The sequence below is a fragment of the Lampetra planeri genome, chromosome 49, assembly GCF_965212315.1.
Source record: "Lampetra planeri chromosome 49, kcLamPlan1.2.h2, whole genome shotgun sequence".
NCBI lineage: Eukaryota > Metazoa > Chordata > Hyperoartia > Petromyzontiformes > Petromyzontidae > Lampetra > Lampetra planeri.
Window position 1 is genome coordinate 4,523,472 of NC_136155.1, and position 15,625 is coordinate 4,539,096.

The following is a 15,625-nucleotide window of genomic DNA, read 5'->3' on the forward strand; positions in this document are numbered from 1 at the left end:
CAGATATCTTGGTGAAAGTATTTTTTTTAAGGTGCGGCCCTACAATCGCTTGCTCATGCCAATGTTGGCACAAGGTGCTCCACTCACAGAAGCCCTAGAGTCCCTCGAGAGGGTATTTTGGCCTATTCTTCCACACTGGCTCGATTTCACAGAAGGAGGTGGGAAGTCCCCACACTTTAAACCCACCACACGCTGCCTGCCGATGATGGACCAACCGGTGGTGTACCCATTAATGCTGCTCGGTAATGAGAGGTGGAGGTGGGGGGGGATTTAATAAATGTCCCCATTGTTTCAACCGCCCCATCTGGGAGATTGAATCAAACCGGCAGACCCCTGGATTTGAAAGTCCAGTGCGCTAACCATCACAGTACGGAAGCATCCTCACATATCTGTCATCATACAAAATGTGTTTTTTTTTTATTTTTGTATGACGACAGTATGGAGGGAAACGTCTTGGCGACTTTAAACGGAAGACAACTCTGGGTGAGAAACAAAGGTTGTGGGTGGGATGAGGAAGCACTGCACAGTCACTCCAAGCCACGCTGGTGACAACCTGAAAGACAAATCTTCCCAAAGTAAAGTGTGCATTCAACACTTAAAACGCAAGCTCTACATCTGGATGCAACCCTCCCCTCCGGTCTGGCAACACTCTGCAGAAAAGAAACGTTTTTAAATGCACACCAGATGTGTGGGTAGCTCTCCGATTGGTTTACTGGGTTTGTAACGGGCGTCCGACGTTTCGAAACCTCTGGGAAGCTCCAAAGCACGTGGAGGGAAAGGTGGTCAGACACAAGTCGAACGACGTGCAGCTCCAACCCGGACAACACATCAGAGATGTTTTTTTTTGCTTTCTTTCTTACATATATCAAAGATAAGGTGAGACATTTGAGGCAATCGAAGAGAGCGAGAGAGGCGAGCGGCAATGCGCCATGGGTAATGTACCTGTGAAGACGTCACCAATCAGGGGTTTGGACGAAGACACTCCTTTGACGGAAATGACCCGCACTCTGTACTCTGTGTCAGGTTTTAAGTCAGACAACACCACATAGTTTTGTCCTCCACTCACTGCGACCGTGTGTGGCTCTCTGTTCCTCTGGCTGTACTTGACAATATAGTAGTCGGGTGTAGCGGGTGGCGATGCCCAAGACGCTACTAAGCTGGTCGGAGTGATATCCGAAAACCGCATTGCAGTGGCCGGCTTGCAGCCTGGAGTGGGCATCATAACACACACGTTGTGAACAAACTTATACACATAATAGCTGCACACAAGACTTTGTGAATATTCCCGGAGGTAGATTGGCAATTAGGCATGTACCGATTCAACTTGTCCACCGCCCCCTGCCTTGCTACCCCAAAAACTTGGCATTTGATGAATTGTTAGGATTTGGGGGTTATAATCCAATTGAAGAATTCACTCTAGTTGTCGTCTATCTCACACGTTGTCTCACTTTGTTCCTTTAGCCGGAAAAAAAAACTACATTTGCATACAATTACTTGACCATAAGAATCGATCTAAAGTAATGAATAATTTACATGCTCAATAATTCCCAGTGAAGGTGAGACTTATCCGATATATGAGTAAATGTTGTGTGCAAGAAGACCAATTGAAAATGGTAAGCAACTTTTGTCGTATCAATATTGATGGCAAATTGGTATTTTGTTACTGTTGTTAAATTCACTGCATTGTTAGTCCAAGTCGTTAAAAACACATTAAGTAAATTACAGGTTAGCTTATAACAAATACGACCATACATTCAATTGCAGTATTTATAACATTAAAGTGCAAACTATTTGACAAAGAAATTCCGTAAAAGTCTGCGTTCAAAAAGGATTGGAAAGAACATTTTAGATTTCACATTTCAGTTGCAAATTTAGAAGATAAATTCATATTTGAGAGTTAAACTATAACATTGTATAAATAGCTCAAGGGGTTTAGAGGATGGAGATATGATCAACGTACTCCTGTCAAATTGAATAATCAAGTGGTGATCTTAAACATTACGTAAAATATTAAATAAATATTCACGTAATTTATGTGACAAGGTGGCGCTGTGTCAGAGCACTCAACTCTAAACCAGAAAGTTTGCCAGATTAAAACGAGGTCATGGGTCGACATGGATCATCATCAATGACGAATTTATAATTAAAAAAATATTCTGATGCGGTTAATAAATTGAGTCAAGAGTTGGTCCACAAATATCCTGCCATTTTTAGTGGCCCAAATTCAAAAGTTTTTGTTTTTTCCCAATAAAAATTTAAGATACAAACATCATTGTCACCCACGATGAACACACTGATGGATGATGGCCTCCCCAAGTCCTTGCCATCTCTCATGCTTCTGCGATGCAACAATCTAACAAGCACCAGCGCACAAATTGATCTCATCTCCTCCGTCTCCATGGCGAATGTCTAAGATGAGTTGAATCCCTCTGCTGCCAATCCATCACTCATTCTTGACCATTGGCTCCACTCATTCTTGACCATGCCTTGCAGCTACGTGACCTACCTAAGCCAACTTACTTTTTCCGACGGAATTATGCGTTTAACCTGCGTATGTTCTCTCATCCGTGTCTTCCTCTGTCTGTCCCTCAATGTATTTCCAAGCATTTATTTATTTATTTACGTGCTTAGATGTGCACGGACATTTAACTATATTCCATGCCAAATTTCAGCTTTCCATCCCTTTTAGAACATTATGAGAATTTACAACAGACATTGAATAATGACCATATATAACATAAAAGAAGCCTTAATAAACAATGTCCTATCCCACCAGTCTCTCCGTTGGTCAGGGCCTGGCACGCTGTGCAAAATTGTCATCCTTAGATTCAATATATTTAAAATCTTCCAGATACAATCGATTGTAATCCGAAGTTAAAAAACTAACGAGAGTTCAGGAGAACCGTCCTGACATTTTTATGGGCCACAATGAAAGCTTTCACGTTTCAATTTTGTTCTACTGATAATCTTAAGCATGACTTATATTCTTATCAAACATTTGCTTTAAAGCCCTTGCAGAACATCATTACAATGCACTGTATAACAGCAGTGCAGTTGCAGGACTCCCATGGGCCTTTCCTGCTGAAATAAATAAGATAATAGTCACTCACTTACTGGTGACTATCTGTCGTCATTATCATCAACACAATCCATGGGCAGATACCTCTTAGGTGTCCACTACACATTTCGTCACTTATTTCCACTTTCCTCTGTCTTGTACCAAATATGCCCAAGTAGTGCACATCTTATATATATATAAAAAAAAAATCCGGACACGCAGTGCTCTTAACATATCGACGTTCTGACCCACCAGTCTTGCCGCTGGTGAAGGCCCAGGCGCTGTGTACAGACCCCTTCTCGGCCCGCAGGCGGATGGCGTACTTTGTGCCTGGCTCCAGGTCAGAGAGGGTGGCCGTGGTAGCGTCGGCCGGGACGGTCACCTCCCGCCCGTCGTCGCTGGTCTCCGAGGCAAACGTAATGGTGTAGCGGTCGAAGCTGGTGCTGGGAGCCGTCCAGCTGAGCGAGATGGTGGTGTCACTAGAATTGGTGACCTGCAGGTCCTTTGGACCGTCAATGACTGCAAAATAAGGCCAAGCAGGGGGGGGGGTTAAAGGGGCTCTCGAACGTTTAAACACCAGACTCCTCATTCTTTGTGGCTGTAAAATAATTGAAGCAGAGAAATTATCATGATTTGTATTCATAAAGCAAGTGCATGTCCCAGCAACTCAGAAAGGGGACCCCCTCAGGGGCAGCTGTTCCTGTGCGTGACATGTAGCCGGTTGTAGGCTTACCTGTCATTAATCGCACGTATAATGATGCACTCTGTAGCATACGAGGACCTAAGAAACACAGCTAAACGGAGAGCTGGGTGCATTTTTTGTGATTATTATTCAAGATGAGGAAATAGCATACCTGTCAACCCATACAGTTTACCCGTATTCTTGTACAGGGAAAATGAGTTTTCAGGTTCATATGGTGTTACAGCCGTTTCATTACGGTCAATTTTTTTTCACGTCTATTTGTTTGTGTTTCTCCCTTGTGATGGGGCTGTAGAATGAACGTTGAGGTTGATAAGGGCACGGGGTAACCAATGAGGTCTGAATTGGTCTGTAATTAGGCCGGGCACTGATAAGGGGCTGACAGGTTTGTGAGCGGTACAGGTGTTCTTGCAAAGGTTACGTTCCCGATTCGTGTCTAAGAAAGAATACTTGTTACATATGTTTATTGTCAGTAAAATATTATTTTTCTAATTTACATAATGTTCATATAATTTGATATTAAAAAAAAGTGTTTATTATGAAGGATAAAAGTTTTGTCTCGTTTATGCAGTAATATACAGGGGCTGTAGGAGGCGCTAAAGATGTTTTTGGGCAAATATGAGACGTTAAAATGTTGCCTGTGAAATGTGTGTTAAAAATAATATGCATGCTAAATGTTGTTCGATATGATAAGCGGCTGTCATCGTAACTGAGATTTGGGCTAACTTCTGGACCCAGGAATTCAGCTTCATCAAAATTATTGCAATTAAAGCGTTTAACGGACGATGTAAAATCGACCCTACCAGTTCGTCCGGTGGTACTTGCTGGAGCACTTCCTTTGTTTCCCTTCAGAGCCACCACAGATATCTTATATTCAGTTCCAGGCTGCAGGCCTATAAAAGAAACCAAGAAAATAAATCAATGAACGTCCCCCTTCTACGCAAACTCATCTAACACCTTCGAGTGCAAATGATCATCATCGCCTTCGGGGCGCATCGAGGCTGTAACAGATCAAAGTCTAATTAAACACTAACAAAGTGATATATATTTTTTAAAAGCATACCAAATTTGGATCGCAACATTTTCAAGTACACTAATATTGTGTGGCCCGTGTCCCCCAGGGCCACTCATCCAGAAGTGATTTGACAAAAGTGTTTGCCCACGTGTAATTGTCAGTTTAACACACACATTCTTGATTTGAAGCTTTCGTGACTGCTTCTGGTTCTTTCGGTAAAGTCACGTAGAAGGGAAATAATAAAAATAAACCAATAAAATAAAAGACAGCGTCTTTCCGACAGCCCTGTTCTTCACCCGAGTGACGGCTGCTTGCGTTGTGGCCGAAACGTCGTGAGAATTTTATTTTATTTTTATTACTTTATTATTTCCCTTCTACGTGACTTACCGAAAGAACCAAGAAGATTTATTTTATTTTTATACCTACGTGACTTTACCGAAAGAACCAAAGAGTAACACACATTAATTTTGTTTCTTGCTGTGGTTGTCCCACCTGATGACGGAAACTTGTATTGCTTCCGAAACGTCGTGATTTAATTTAGTTACTTCTATTTTTTATTCTTATTTTTATTTTCACCTACGTAACTTTACCGAAAGAACCAAAGAGTAGCACACACATTGTTTAAATGCAAGCCTATACAGGTCACCATGCTTCAATGGGGATTACCGTTGAACAGACAATAACATATTATTATTCATATCCTTAGGTTGTTTCGGTAAAGTCACGTAGGTTGAAAAAAATAAAATAAAAATAAAAATAAAAATCACGACGTTTCGGAGGCAACACAAGCTTCAGACAATAACAGTTACTGCTATTTCAGTGGACAACTCACCAGTGATTGTTGTTTTGGTGGTAGGCTGTGGGCTCTTGTACACCTTGATGTCGCCTGGTGGGTCTCCCGACGAGGTGCTGTAATGCACCGTGTAGTGGTCGATGGGAGACTGGGTGTTCTCCCACTCGATGTCCATCGTCGAGTCGGTCACTGACACCACCTGCAGATTCTTTGCCCCGTCAATACCTGGGGGCAAAATGAACCGCACGCGTGAACTTTGTAAGGGCGTATCTTGCTTGACAGGCAGGCAATTGACTTCTAGATTTATCCAAGAATGTCTGTGTGTATCGCGCGTGACGTCACCCATTAATTATGATGAACGGGTGACGTCACTCCGCGTGAAGAAGGTGGAGCGGGAAACGAACATTTGTTTACGCAAATTAGCTTTCATTTTGACCTTTCTTTATGGAAAGTAAAGCTAATAATGAAATAAACGCAGCGACTAACATAACGAGCCAAAAGGCTGTGTGTCCCGCGCGTGACGTCACTCCACATGAGGCAACCCCCCGTCCCTCATTAATAATCATGAGCTGAATCATTTTTCTATTGAATATTTCACATTTACTTCAATATACACCCGTCCTTGGACGGGCAAACAAGCAAGTAATTAATTTTACTCTACTGCTTTCAGACAATAGATTTAGATGTTCTCCCACTTTCCATTTGCTAAACGAAATACGCATTAAAAACTTTTTGTAATGCACAGACATTCTTGATGTGTACCTGACATCACCCTTGCAGTCAATGGTTTGGAATATTTCCTTCTTTTCTTTGCAACTATTGTAACTTCATACTCTGTGCTCCCCTTCAGATGTTTAAGCACAATGGTTTTAACGTTGCCGGGTACAATCTGTTCCAAAGGTCTATCAGCACTATCCGTGGGCTTGTATTTCACGACAAATTTGTCAAACACATATTCGTCCACCACCCACGAAACTCTGATGCTGTGTGGCTTTATCTCAGAAATATACAGTTGGTTTGCAGAGTCGAGTGGAACTCCGGATATTGCAAACACAGATACAACTTCCGTATCAGGGAATGATGTGGTATGCACAGGGACATCGGTTTCAGTGGGTATCGCTGTTGTGGCAAGCTTCATGCCTTTATCCTTTGACATTGCTGTTAGAAAAGAAGAAGAATGTTACTCTTGCTAGGAGGACATAAACAAGCATTCAACAGTAACAAATAATCTTCTTAAACACTGTGAAAGAAAACAGACATGCTTATTAAATGCATAATCCATTTCCTGCAATTTCACATTAGTGATAAAAATGTATCGATACAAGTCAGAATTAGGGGTTTATCGTTGGTAAGAATGTAGATAATCGCTGTGGACAAGTTTAACAATATTATAACATGGAAGAATACCTGTGATAATCTTTGCTGAAACAGGTTTGGAGAATCTCCCTCGTTTTATGCCAAGGATGGATATTTCGTAAACCGTGCTTTCAAGAAGTCCTTTAATTTTAACCATGGAGTCATGGCTGGACACAATGCGGTCCAAAGGTTTTTTTGAGCTGCAGGTAGGTCTGTATCGGATGATGAATTTATCGAACAAGGTTGGATCTGATTTCCATGAAACGACAATGCTATCGTCGCTTATCTCAGATATTGTGAGTTCATTGGCAGATTGAAATGGAACGCCAGGAGAGGCAGTCACTGTTATCTGCTGGACATGCCGTGGAACTTCAGTCGTGGGTACTGCATGGTACGTTGAAGTATCTGCAGTGGACTTCACTTTGGTCTCTGTAAAAGCAATAGATTTAGTTAGCATGTAAACTGTTATACAATTAGACCTTGTTTTCACGGACAACCACCTCGAATCGTCTCAAATACACTTGATTTGGCCGGAATTTGAGTCAAAAGAGAATGTAAATTATATGTTATTATTTTTTATTTTAAGGACAACTCAGACTGCTTAAAAGAAAAGCGGTCTTTTCCTGATTTACTGAGTTACTCAATTCATCATGTGAGTTGGGCAGGTCTCTCCCAAAAATAGGTCAAGATTGCACCGCTGATGAAATTAAATGCTCAATTAAATGTTTTTACCGCCGACAATGTTGTTTGAAATTCTGATGCGGGGAATTCAGGCCAGCCTGAGAAGCAAAAAAATCGGCCTGGAGAATTTGGACTTCAGCTCAACATGACGACCAACTCGAGGTGACTAAAATATGGAAATGTATTCGCGCTCATCGTAATAATTGTATCAAATTAAATACCTGTTGTTACTTTCGCCACCAGAGGCTTGGAAAACAATCCACGCCTTGCACCAAGAAGAATAATAGTATACTCAGTGTTTTCTGTTAAATCGAATATATCTAAGACGGAAACGTGCCCAGCCAAATTTCTTTCAAATGGCTTTTCAATACTGCCTGTTGGCTTGCAGCGCACAATGAAGCGGTCAAATACTTTCGTATCTACTACCCACGAAATCCTAATGCTATTGGCTGTGATGTGAGATATAATAAGTTCATTGGCAGAATCGATTGGCACCCCAGAAACAGATGTCACTGAAATCGTTTTGTCGGGGAACTTCGTGGTAATTTCAAGGTCTTCAAAAGTAGTTATTGGTTGTGATCCTTCAACTACACCTGCGGGTTCTGGAGGTGTTAAAAGTTTAATTTCTGGAAAAGAAAAAAAAGTTTTTACTTGATGATGAGACATTCTCTAAAATACACAACTAAACAGCAGCTGTTAAATATATATCAAAAATACATATGCAACTCCTGTAAGTAGATTATATAATTTTTTGCAGTATATTACCATGTCAATCTAAACGTGTTACTCTTTTGAGTTCACAATGGTAAGATAGTTGATACATTTATGAAGTGAAAACCACATTTCATTACCAATATAAATTTTTATAGGGATTTTGACAAAATACGAGGAAATGGGGTGAGTGGGATATTTATGTTGAGTTACACCATTGTAGACAGAAAGTAAAGTTTGGTTGAAGATATTAGATTAATTGTTGAAAGTGTTTTTTGAGGACTGTCAGTGGGCTTGTATTGCACAAATACATTCTTTGATTACCCACCCATGCTACCGTTATGCTATCAGACGTGATATCACATGTCAAGTTTGTTGACAGTATCAGTTGGAATCTCAGACACTGAGATTATTGAACAATCCTGTGGAGGTGATACATGTGTAGTACTTCCTGAAGATTAGCATGTCTGTCCTATCAACTAACATAGCTTTGGAGTCTGTAATATTGAGGGGGGGGGGGGTGGTGAAACTTTTACCATCACCGTACAAATAATTATTGGTTTATATGTATAAAGAATTTCAAGCAGCTTTCATAAGTTTTGTTAAAATATACTATAATTTCAGGATGACAACCTATAAAATAACCAACTTCAACTTCTGCCACCAGTGGCTTTGAGGGATTTCTTTTCCTGTAGGTATTCAACATTCATCTATATTTAGTACTTTCTGTCAGGTACAGGATATCATGTTGACACGTGACCAGGTAAGGCAATTTTAAATGGTTTCTCAGGACTGTTCGTGGGTTTGTATTGCACAATAAATCTGTCAAAGACTATTGGATCTACCGCTGTAGGTTTGTCATGCTAGCGCATGTGATGTCAAATATGACAAGTTCATCAGCAGACTCACCAGGAGTCTCTGTCAATGTTTTAGCAGTCCCTAAATTGCTAAAGGAATGCAAATCTATAAAAACAAAATTAGACCCTTTAAAAGGATCCGCATTTATGTAACAATATGTATGATGTATTTTTCAAGGTATTTTTCATTCCAGGAATGTCTTAAGAAATTTTAGATATTTCAAACTGAGAAGAGCTACTAAAGCCCATGAGGAATTGCTGTTGTTCATTCTCGAATTCGATAGCGCATTGATACTTAAATAAACGAATATTACACGGTACAAACATTCCACAACATTGCAAAGGAAAGGCCCACTCGTGTGATAAACGGTGCGCCAGACCAGAGGTCGCAACCGGGTACCCGATACCCGTACCCTACCCGATACCCAGCTACCCGTACCCGGCCAGGTACGGGTACCCGTTTGCGACCCTGGTGCGGCCGGGTACGGGTAGGCCGTGAGTCACTGGTGAGTCACCGTTTGTCACTCATTTCGGGTAGGGTACGGGTAGGGAACGAGTACCCGCACCCGGCCGGGTACGGGTATCCGTTTGCGACCCTGGTGCGGCCGGGTACGGGTACGGGTAGGCCGTGAGTCACTGGTGAGTAACCGTTTGTCACTCATTTCGGGTAGGGTAGGGTACGGGTAGGGAATGGGTACCCGTACCCGGCCTACGGGTACCCATTTGCGACCCTGGTGCGGCCGGGTACGGGTAAGGAATCAAAACCCGTTTGCGACCTCTGCGCCAGACTAAGGGCCAACTGCGAGGGAGAGCGTCCAGCCGCGACGGAGACTACTCGCGCCGCTCCCACGCCTCACTGCTTCTTGTCCGGTGGTGAAGGACAAGGGACGGGAATCTTTAAAATATAACCTTCCACTGATGCCTTGAGACATCAGTGGAAGATCCCTTACAAGTAAGGGTACATCATTATTTTTTATCGTGACTGCAGGGATTCATATTCTTGGTTCTTTCGGTAGAGTCACGTAGAAGGGAAATAATAAAATAATTAGTGTTTATATATTTTTATTTTCTTATTTCCCTTCTACGTGACTTTACCGAAAGAACCAAGAATATACATCATTATTATTACATTCAAGCCGTCGGAAAAATAACGCAAACCCCCCTCCCCACCCCCCGGCCCCTCGCAATCGTTAAGGGATTACTGTACAGTATAGGCCAGGGGTCGGCAACCAAAATAACAAGAAGAGCCATTTCTTTCCAATTCGGTACAAAATTCAGTATTTCAAGAGCCGCAATGCATCTGAGTACATACTGTACATACGTACATATCGTCAAGAAGCAGCCCGTAAAGAGCCGCATGCGGCTCCGGAGCCGTAGGTTGCCGACCCCTGGTATAGGCAATGGACACTTTGAAAGTGGTAGCTAATGTATGAAGACAATCTGAAAGGGTGAAGTGCAACACTACAACAAAAACTGTTCAAGCACCAGACATCTACAATGTGTTTTGACACAAATATGACACGTTTTACGATTAATGTATCGGTGGTATTGACAAGAATTAAAAGACAGAATGGTGACTCAGGCCGAGAAGAATGTTGTAAAGGAAGATAATTTTTATGAAATAAAAAAAGTGAATTTTTACAAAAAAATGTAAGTGAAAAAAGCAACACATGAAAGATTAATTAAGTGAAATGAGGGAAATGTGTGTTACATTCAGTGTTAAAGACTATAAAAATGTAAAATTACGTATAATTCTTCACAGGCAGACCTAGGCGAATCAACAATGGATGGCTCTGCAAGGAAACATTGCAAATTTTGAATGTTCTATTGAAAAATGTGGAATGTTCACGTAATGATAACAAGGTTTAAATATACGAAGATGTACCTGTTTTAACTTGAGCCACCAGTGGCTTGGAGGGCTTTCCTCGTCTGAAACCAATGAGCTTAATGATATATTCAGTATCATCGCTCAAGTCTGTAAGATCAACTGTAGAAACTTTGCCAGGTAATGTTTTTTCGAGTGGTTTCTCAGAACTGTCAGCAGGCTTGTATTGCACAACAAAGCGCTCAAAGACATTAGGATCTACCACCCACGACACCTTCATGCTCTCAGACGTGATGTCAGATATCACAAGTTCATGGGCAGAATCACTTGGAACCCCAGACACAGATGTCACAGAAACCTCCTTTGGAGGTTCGTGTGTGGTAGTTCCAGGCAACTCAACAATGGTTGGTGTAATGACCTCATCGATGACTGCCGTGGGTAAAGGAGTTGATTTTGGTTTGGGCTCTGCAAAGTAAATGAAAGTAATTGTAAGCATACCACATACTCTTTCAAAACGTGAGGAATGTTTAGTTCATTAAGAAAATATTAAAGCATATGACGATGTACCTGTCTTAACTTGAGCAACCAGTGGCTTGGAAGGCTTTCCTCGCCTATAACCAATGAGCTTTATAATATATTCAGTGTCGTCGATCAGGCCTGTAAAATCAACTGTAGAAATGTATCCAGGCAATGTTTTTTCTAATGGTTTCTCAGGGCTGTCAACAGGCTTGCATTGCACAATGAATCGCTCAAAGACTTTTGGATCTACCACCCACGACACCTTCATGCTCTCAGACGTGATGTCAGATATGACAAGTTCATTGGCGGAATCAGTTGGAACCCCAGACACAGATGTCACAGAAACCTCCTTTGGAGGTTCGTGTGTGGTAGTTCCAGGCAACTCAACAACGGTTGGTGTAATGGCCTCATCGATGACTGTCGTGGGTAAAGGAGTTGATTTTGGTTCAGGCTCTGCAACGTAAATGATATAAATTGTAAGGATAAGACAAACACTTTAAAAATGTGTAGACTGTTTAGGTAATAAAGAAAATATATTAAAATATATGAATATGTACCTGTTTTAACTTGAGACACCAGTGGCTTGGAAGGCTTTCCATGCCTGAAACCAATGAGCTTAATTATATATTCAGTGTCATGGCTCAAGTCTGTAAGATCAACCGTAGAAACTTTGCCAGGCAATGTTTTTTCGAGTGGTTTCTCAGAACTGTCAGCAGGCTTGTATTGCACAACAAAGCGCTCAAAGACTGTTGGATCTACCACCCACGACACCTTCATGCTCCGAGACGTGATGTCAGATATGACAAGTTCATCTGCAGAATCAGTTGGAACTCCAGACACTGACGTCACTGAAACCTCCTTTGGAGGTAAGCGTGTGGTAGATAATGGTGTTTCAACAATTGTTGGTGTCCCTGTTCCTTCAACAAATAGTGTGGGAACAATAATTGGTACAATTTTGGACTCTGGAAAAGAAACATTGGAAATTAATGGTTAGAAAACAAACGCGAGCATCTCCTAATGGAACCTGATTATGTTTGAAAACAAAATGTGTATTCAATACAATGTTTGCTTAATTCAGTGTAAAAGATTGTGTAAAAGTACCTGTCGTAACCTGAGCAACCAGTGGCTTAGATGGCTTTTTCTTTCTGTAGCCAATCAATTTGATGGTATATTCTGTGTTTTCAGTCAATTCTGTAAGATCAACTGTTGATAGATGACCAGGTAAAGTTTTCTCCAATGCTTTTTCAGGGCTGTCAGTGGGCTTGTATTGCACAATGAAGCGGTCAAAGACTTTTGGATCTACCACCCATGATAGTTTCATGCTATCAGTAGTGATGTCAGATATCACAAGTTCATCAGCGGAATCAGTTGGAACCCCAGACACAGATGTCACAGAAACCTCCTTTGGAGGTTCGTGTGTGGTAGTTCCAGGCAACTCAACAACGGTTGGTGTAATGGCCTCATCGATGACTGCCGTGGGTAAAGGAGTTGATTTTGGTTTGGGCTCTGGAAAGTAAATGAAAGTAATTGTAAGCATACCACATACTCTTTCAAAACGTGAGGAATGTTTAGTTCATTAAGAAAATATTAAAGCATATGACGATGTACCTGTCTTAACTTGAGCAACCAGTGGCTTGGAAGGCTTTCCTCGCCTATAACCAATGAGCTTTATAATATATTCAGTGTCGTCGATCAGGCCTGTAAAATCAACTGTAGAAATGTGTCCAGGCAATGTTTTTTCTAATGGTTTCTCAGGGCTGTCAACAGGCTTGCATTGCACAATGAATCGCTCAAAGACTTTTGGATCTACCACCCACGACACCTTCATGCTCTCAGACGTGATGTCAGATATGACAAGTTCATTGGCGGAATCAGTTGGAACCCCAGACACAGATGTCACAGAAACCTCCTTTGGAGGTTCGTGTGTGGTAGTTCCAGGCAACTCAACAACGGTTGGTGTAATGGCCTCATCGATGACTGTCGTGGGTAAAGGAGTTGATTTTGGTTCAGGCTCTGCAACGTAAATGATATAAATTGTAAGGATAAGACAAACACTTTAAAAATGTGTAGACTGTTTAGGTAATAAAGAAAATATATTAAAATATATGAATATGTACCTGTTTTAACTTGAGACACCAGTGGCTTGGAAGGCTTTCCATGCCTGAAACCAATGAGCTTAATTATATATTCAGTATCATCGCTCAAGTCTGTAAGATCAACTGTAGAAACTTTGCCAGGCAATGTTTTTTCGAGTGGTTTTTCAGAACTGTCAGCAGGCTTGTATTGCACAACAAAGCGCTCAAAGACTGTTGGATCTACCACCCACGACACCTTCATGCTCCGAGACGTGATGTCAGATATGACAAGTTCATCTGCAGAATCAGTTGGAACTCCAGACACTGACGTCACTGAAACCTCCTTTGGAGGTAAGCGTGTGGTAGATAATGGTGTTTCAACAATTGTTGGTGTCCCTGTTCCTTCAACAAATAGTGTGGGAACAATAGTTGGTACAATTTTGGACTCTGGAAAAGAAACATTGGAAATTAATGGTTAGAAAACAAACGCGAGCATCTCCTAATGGAACCTGATTATGTTTGAAAACAAAATGTGTATTCAATACAATGTTTGCTTAATTCAGTGTAAAAGATTGTGTAAAAGTACCTGTCGTAACCTGAGCAACCAGTGGCTTAGATGGCTTTTTCTTTCTGTAGCCAATCAATTTGATGGTATATTCTGTGTTTTCAGTCAATTCTGTAAGATCAACTGTTGATAGATGACCAGGTAAAGTTTTCTCCAATGCTTTTTCAGGGCTGTCAGTGGGCTTGTATTGCACAATGAAGCGGTCAAAGACTTTTGGATCTACCACCCATGATAGTTTCATGCTATCAGTAGTGATGTCAGATATCACAAGTTCATCAGCGGAATCAGTTGGAACCCCAGACACAGATGTCACAGAAACCTCCTTTGGAGGTTCGTGTGTGGTAGTTCCAGGCAACTCAACAACGGTTGGTGTAATGGCCTCATCGATGACTGCCGTGGGTAAAGGAGTTGATTTTGGTTTGGGCTCTGGAAAGTAAATGAAAGTAATTGTAAGCATACCACATACTCTTTCAAAACGTGAGGAATGTTTAGTTCATTAAGAAAATATTAAAGCATATGACGATGTACCTGTCTTAACTTGAGCAACCAGTGGCTTGGAAGGCTTTCCTCGCCTATAACCAATGAGCTTTATAATATATTCAGTGTCGTCGATCAGGCCTGTAAAATCAACTGTAGAAATGTGTCCAGGCAATGTTTTTTCTAATGGTTTCTCAGGGCTGTCAACAGGCTTGCATTGCACAATGAATCGCTCAAATATTTTTGGATCTACCACCCACGACACCTTCATGCTCTCAGACGTGATGTCAGATATGAAAAGTTCATTGGCGGAATCAGTTGGAACCCCAGACACTGATGTCACAGAAACCTCCTTTGGAGGTTCGTGTGTGGTAGTTCCAGGCAACTCAACAACGGTTGGTGTAATGGCCTCATCGATGACTGTCGTGGGTAAAGGAGTTGATTTTGGTTCAGGCTCTGCAACGTAAATGATATAAATTGTAAGGATAAGACAAACACTTTAAAAATGTGTAGACTGTTTAGGTAATAAAGAAAATATATTAAAATATATGAATATGTACCTGTTTTAACTTGAGACACCAGTGGCTTGGAAGGCTTTCCATGCCTGAAACCAATGAGCTTAATTATATATTCAGTGTCATGGCTCAAGTCTGTAAGATCAACCGTAGAAACTTTGCCAGGCAATGTTTTTTCGAGTGGTTTCTCAGAACTGTCAGCAGGCTTGTATTGCACAACAAAGCGCTCAAAGACTGTTGGATCTACCACCCACGACACCTTCATGCTCCGAGACGTGATGTCAGATATGACAAGTTCATCTGCAGAATCAGTTGGAACTCCAGACACTGACGTCACTGAAACCTCCTTTGGAGGTAAGCGTGTGGTAGATAATGGTGTTTCAACAATTGTTGGTGTCCCTGTTCCTTCAACAAATAGTGTGGGAACAATAGTTGGTACAATTTTGGACTCTGGAAAAGAAACATTGGAAATTAATGG

General features: G+C 41.4%; 1 protein-coding gene across 1 annotated transcript in view; it reads right to left on the minus strand.

The window, feature by feature from the left end:
- The window catches only part of LOC144734064 (tenascin-like), a 28,837-nt gene extending 17,646 nt beyond the window's left edge, over positions 1-11,191 (minus strand). The window contains exons 1-8 of the mRNA XM_078616117.1: positions 11,057-11,191; positions 7,825-8,229; positions 6,974-7,351; positions 6,329-6,724; positions 5,606-5,791; positions 4,562-4,651; positions 3,311-3,577; positions 943-1,206 (exon numbers count right to left, since the gene is read on the minus strand). Coding sequence (XP_078472243.1) covers positions 943-1,206; positions 3,311-3,577; positions 4,562-4,651; positions 5,606-5,791; positions 6,329-6,724; positions 6,974-7,079 — 1,309 coding nt within the window. The 5' untranslated portion in view covers positions 7,080-7,351; positions 7,825-8,229; positions 11,057-11,191. The remainder of the gene's footprint in view (positions 1-942; positions 1,207-3,310; positions 3,578-4,561; positions 4,652-5,605; positions 5,792-6,328; positions 6,725-6,973; positions 7,352-7,824; positions 8,230-11,056) is intronic.
- Between the last annotated feature and the right edge of the window lie 4,434 nt (positions 11,192-15,625).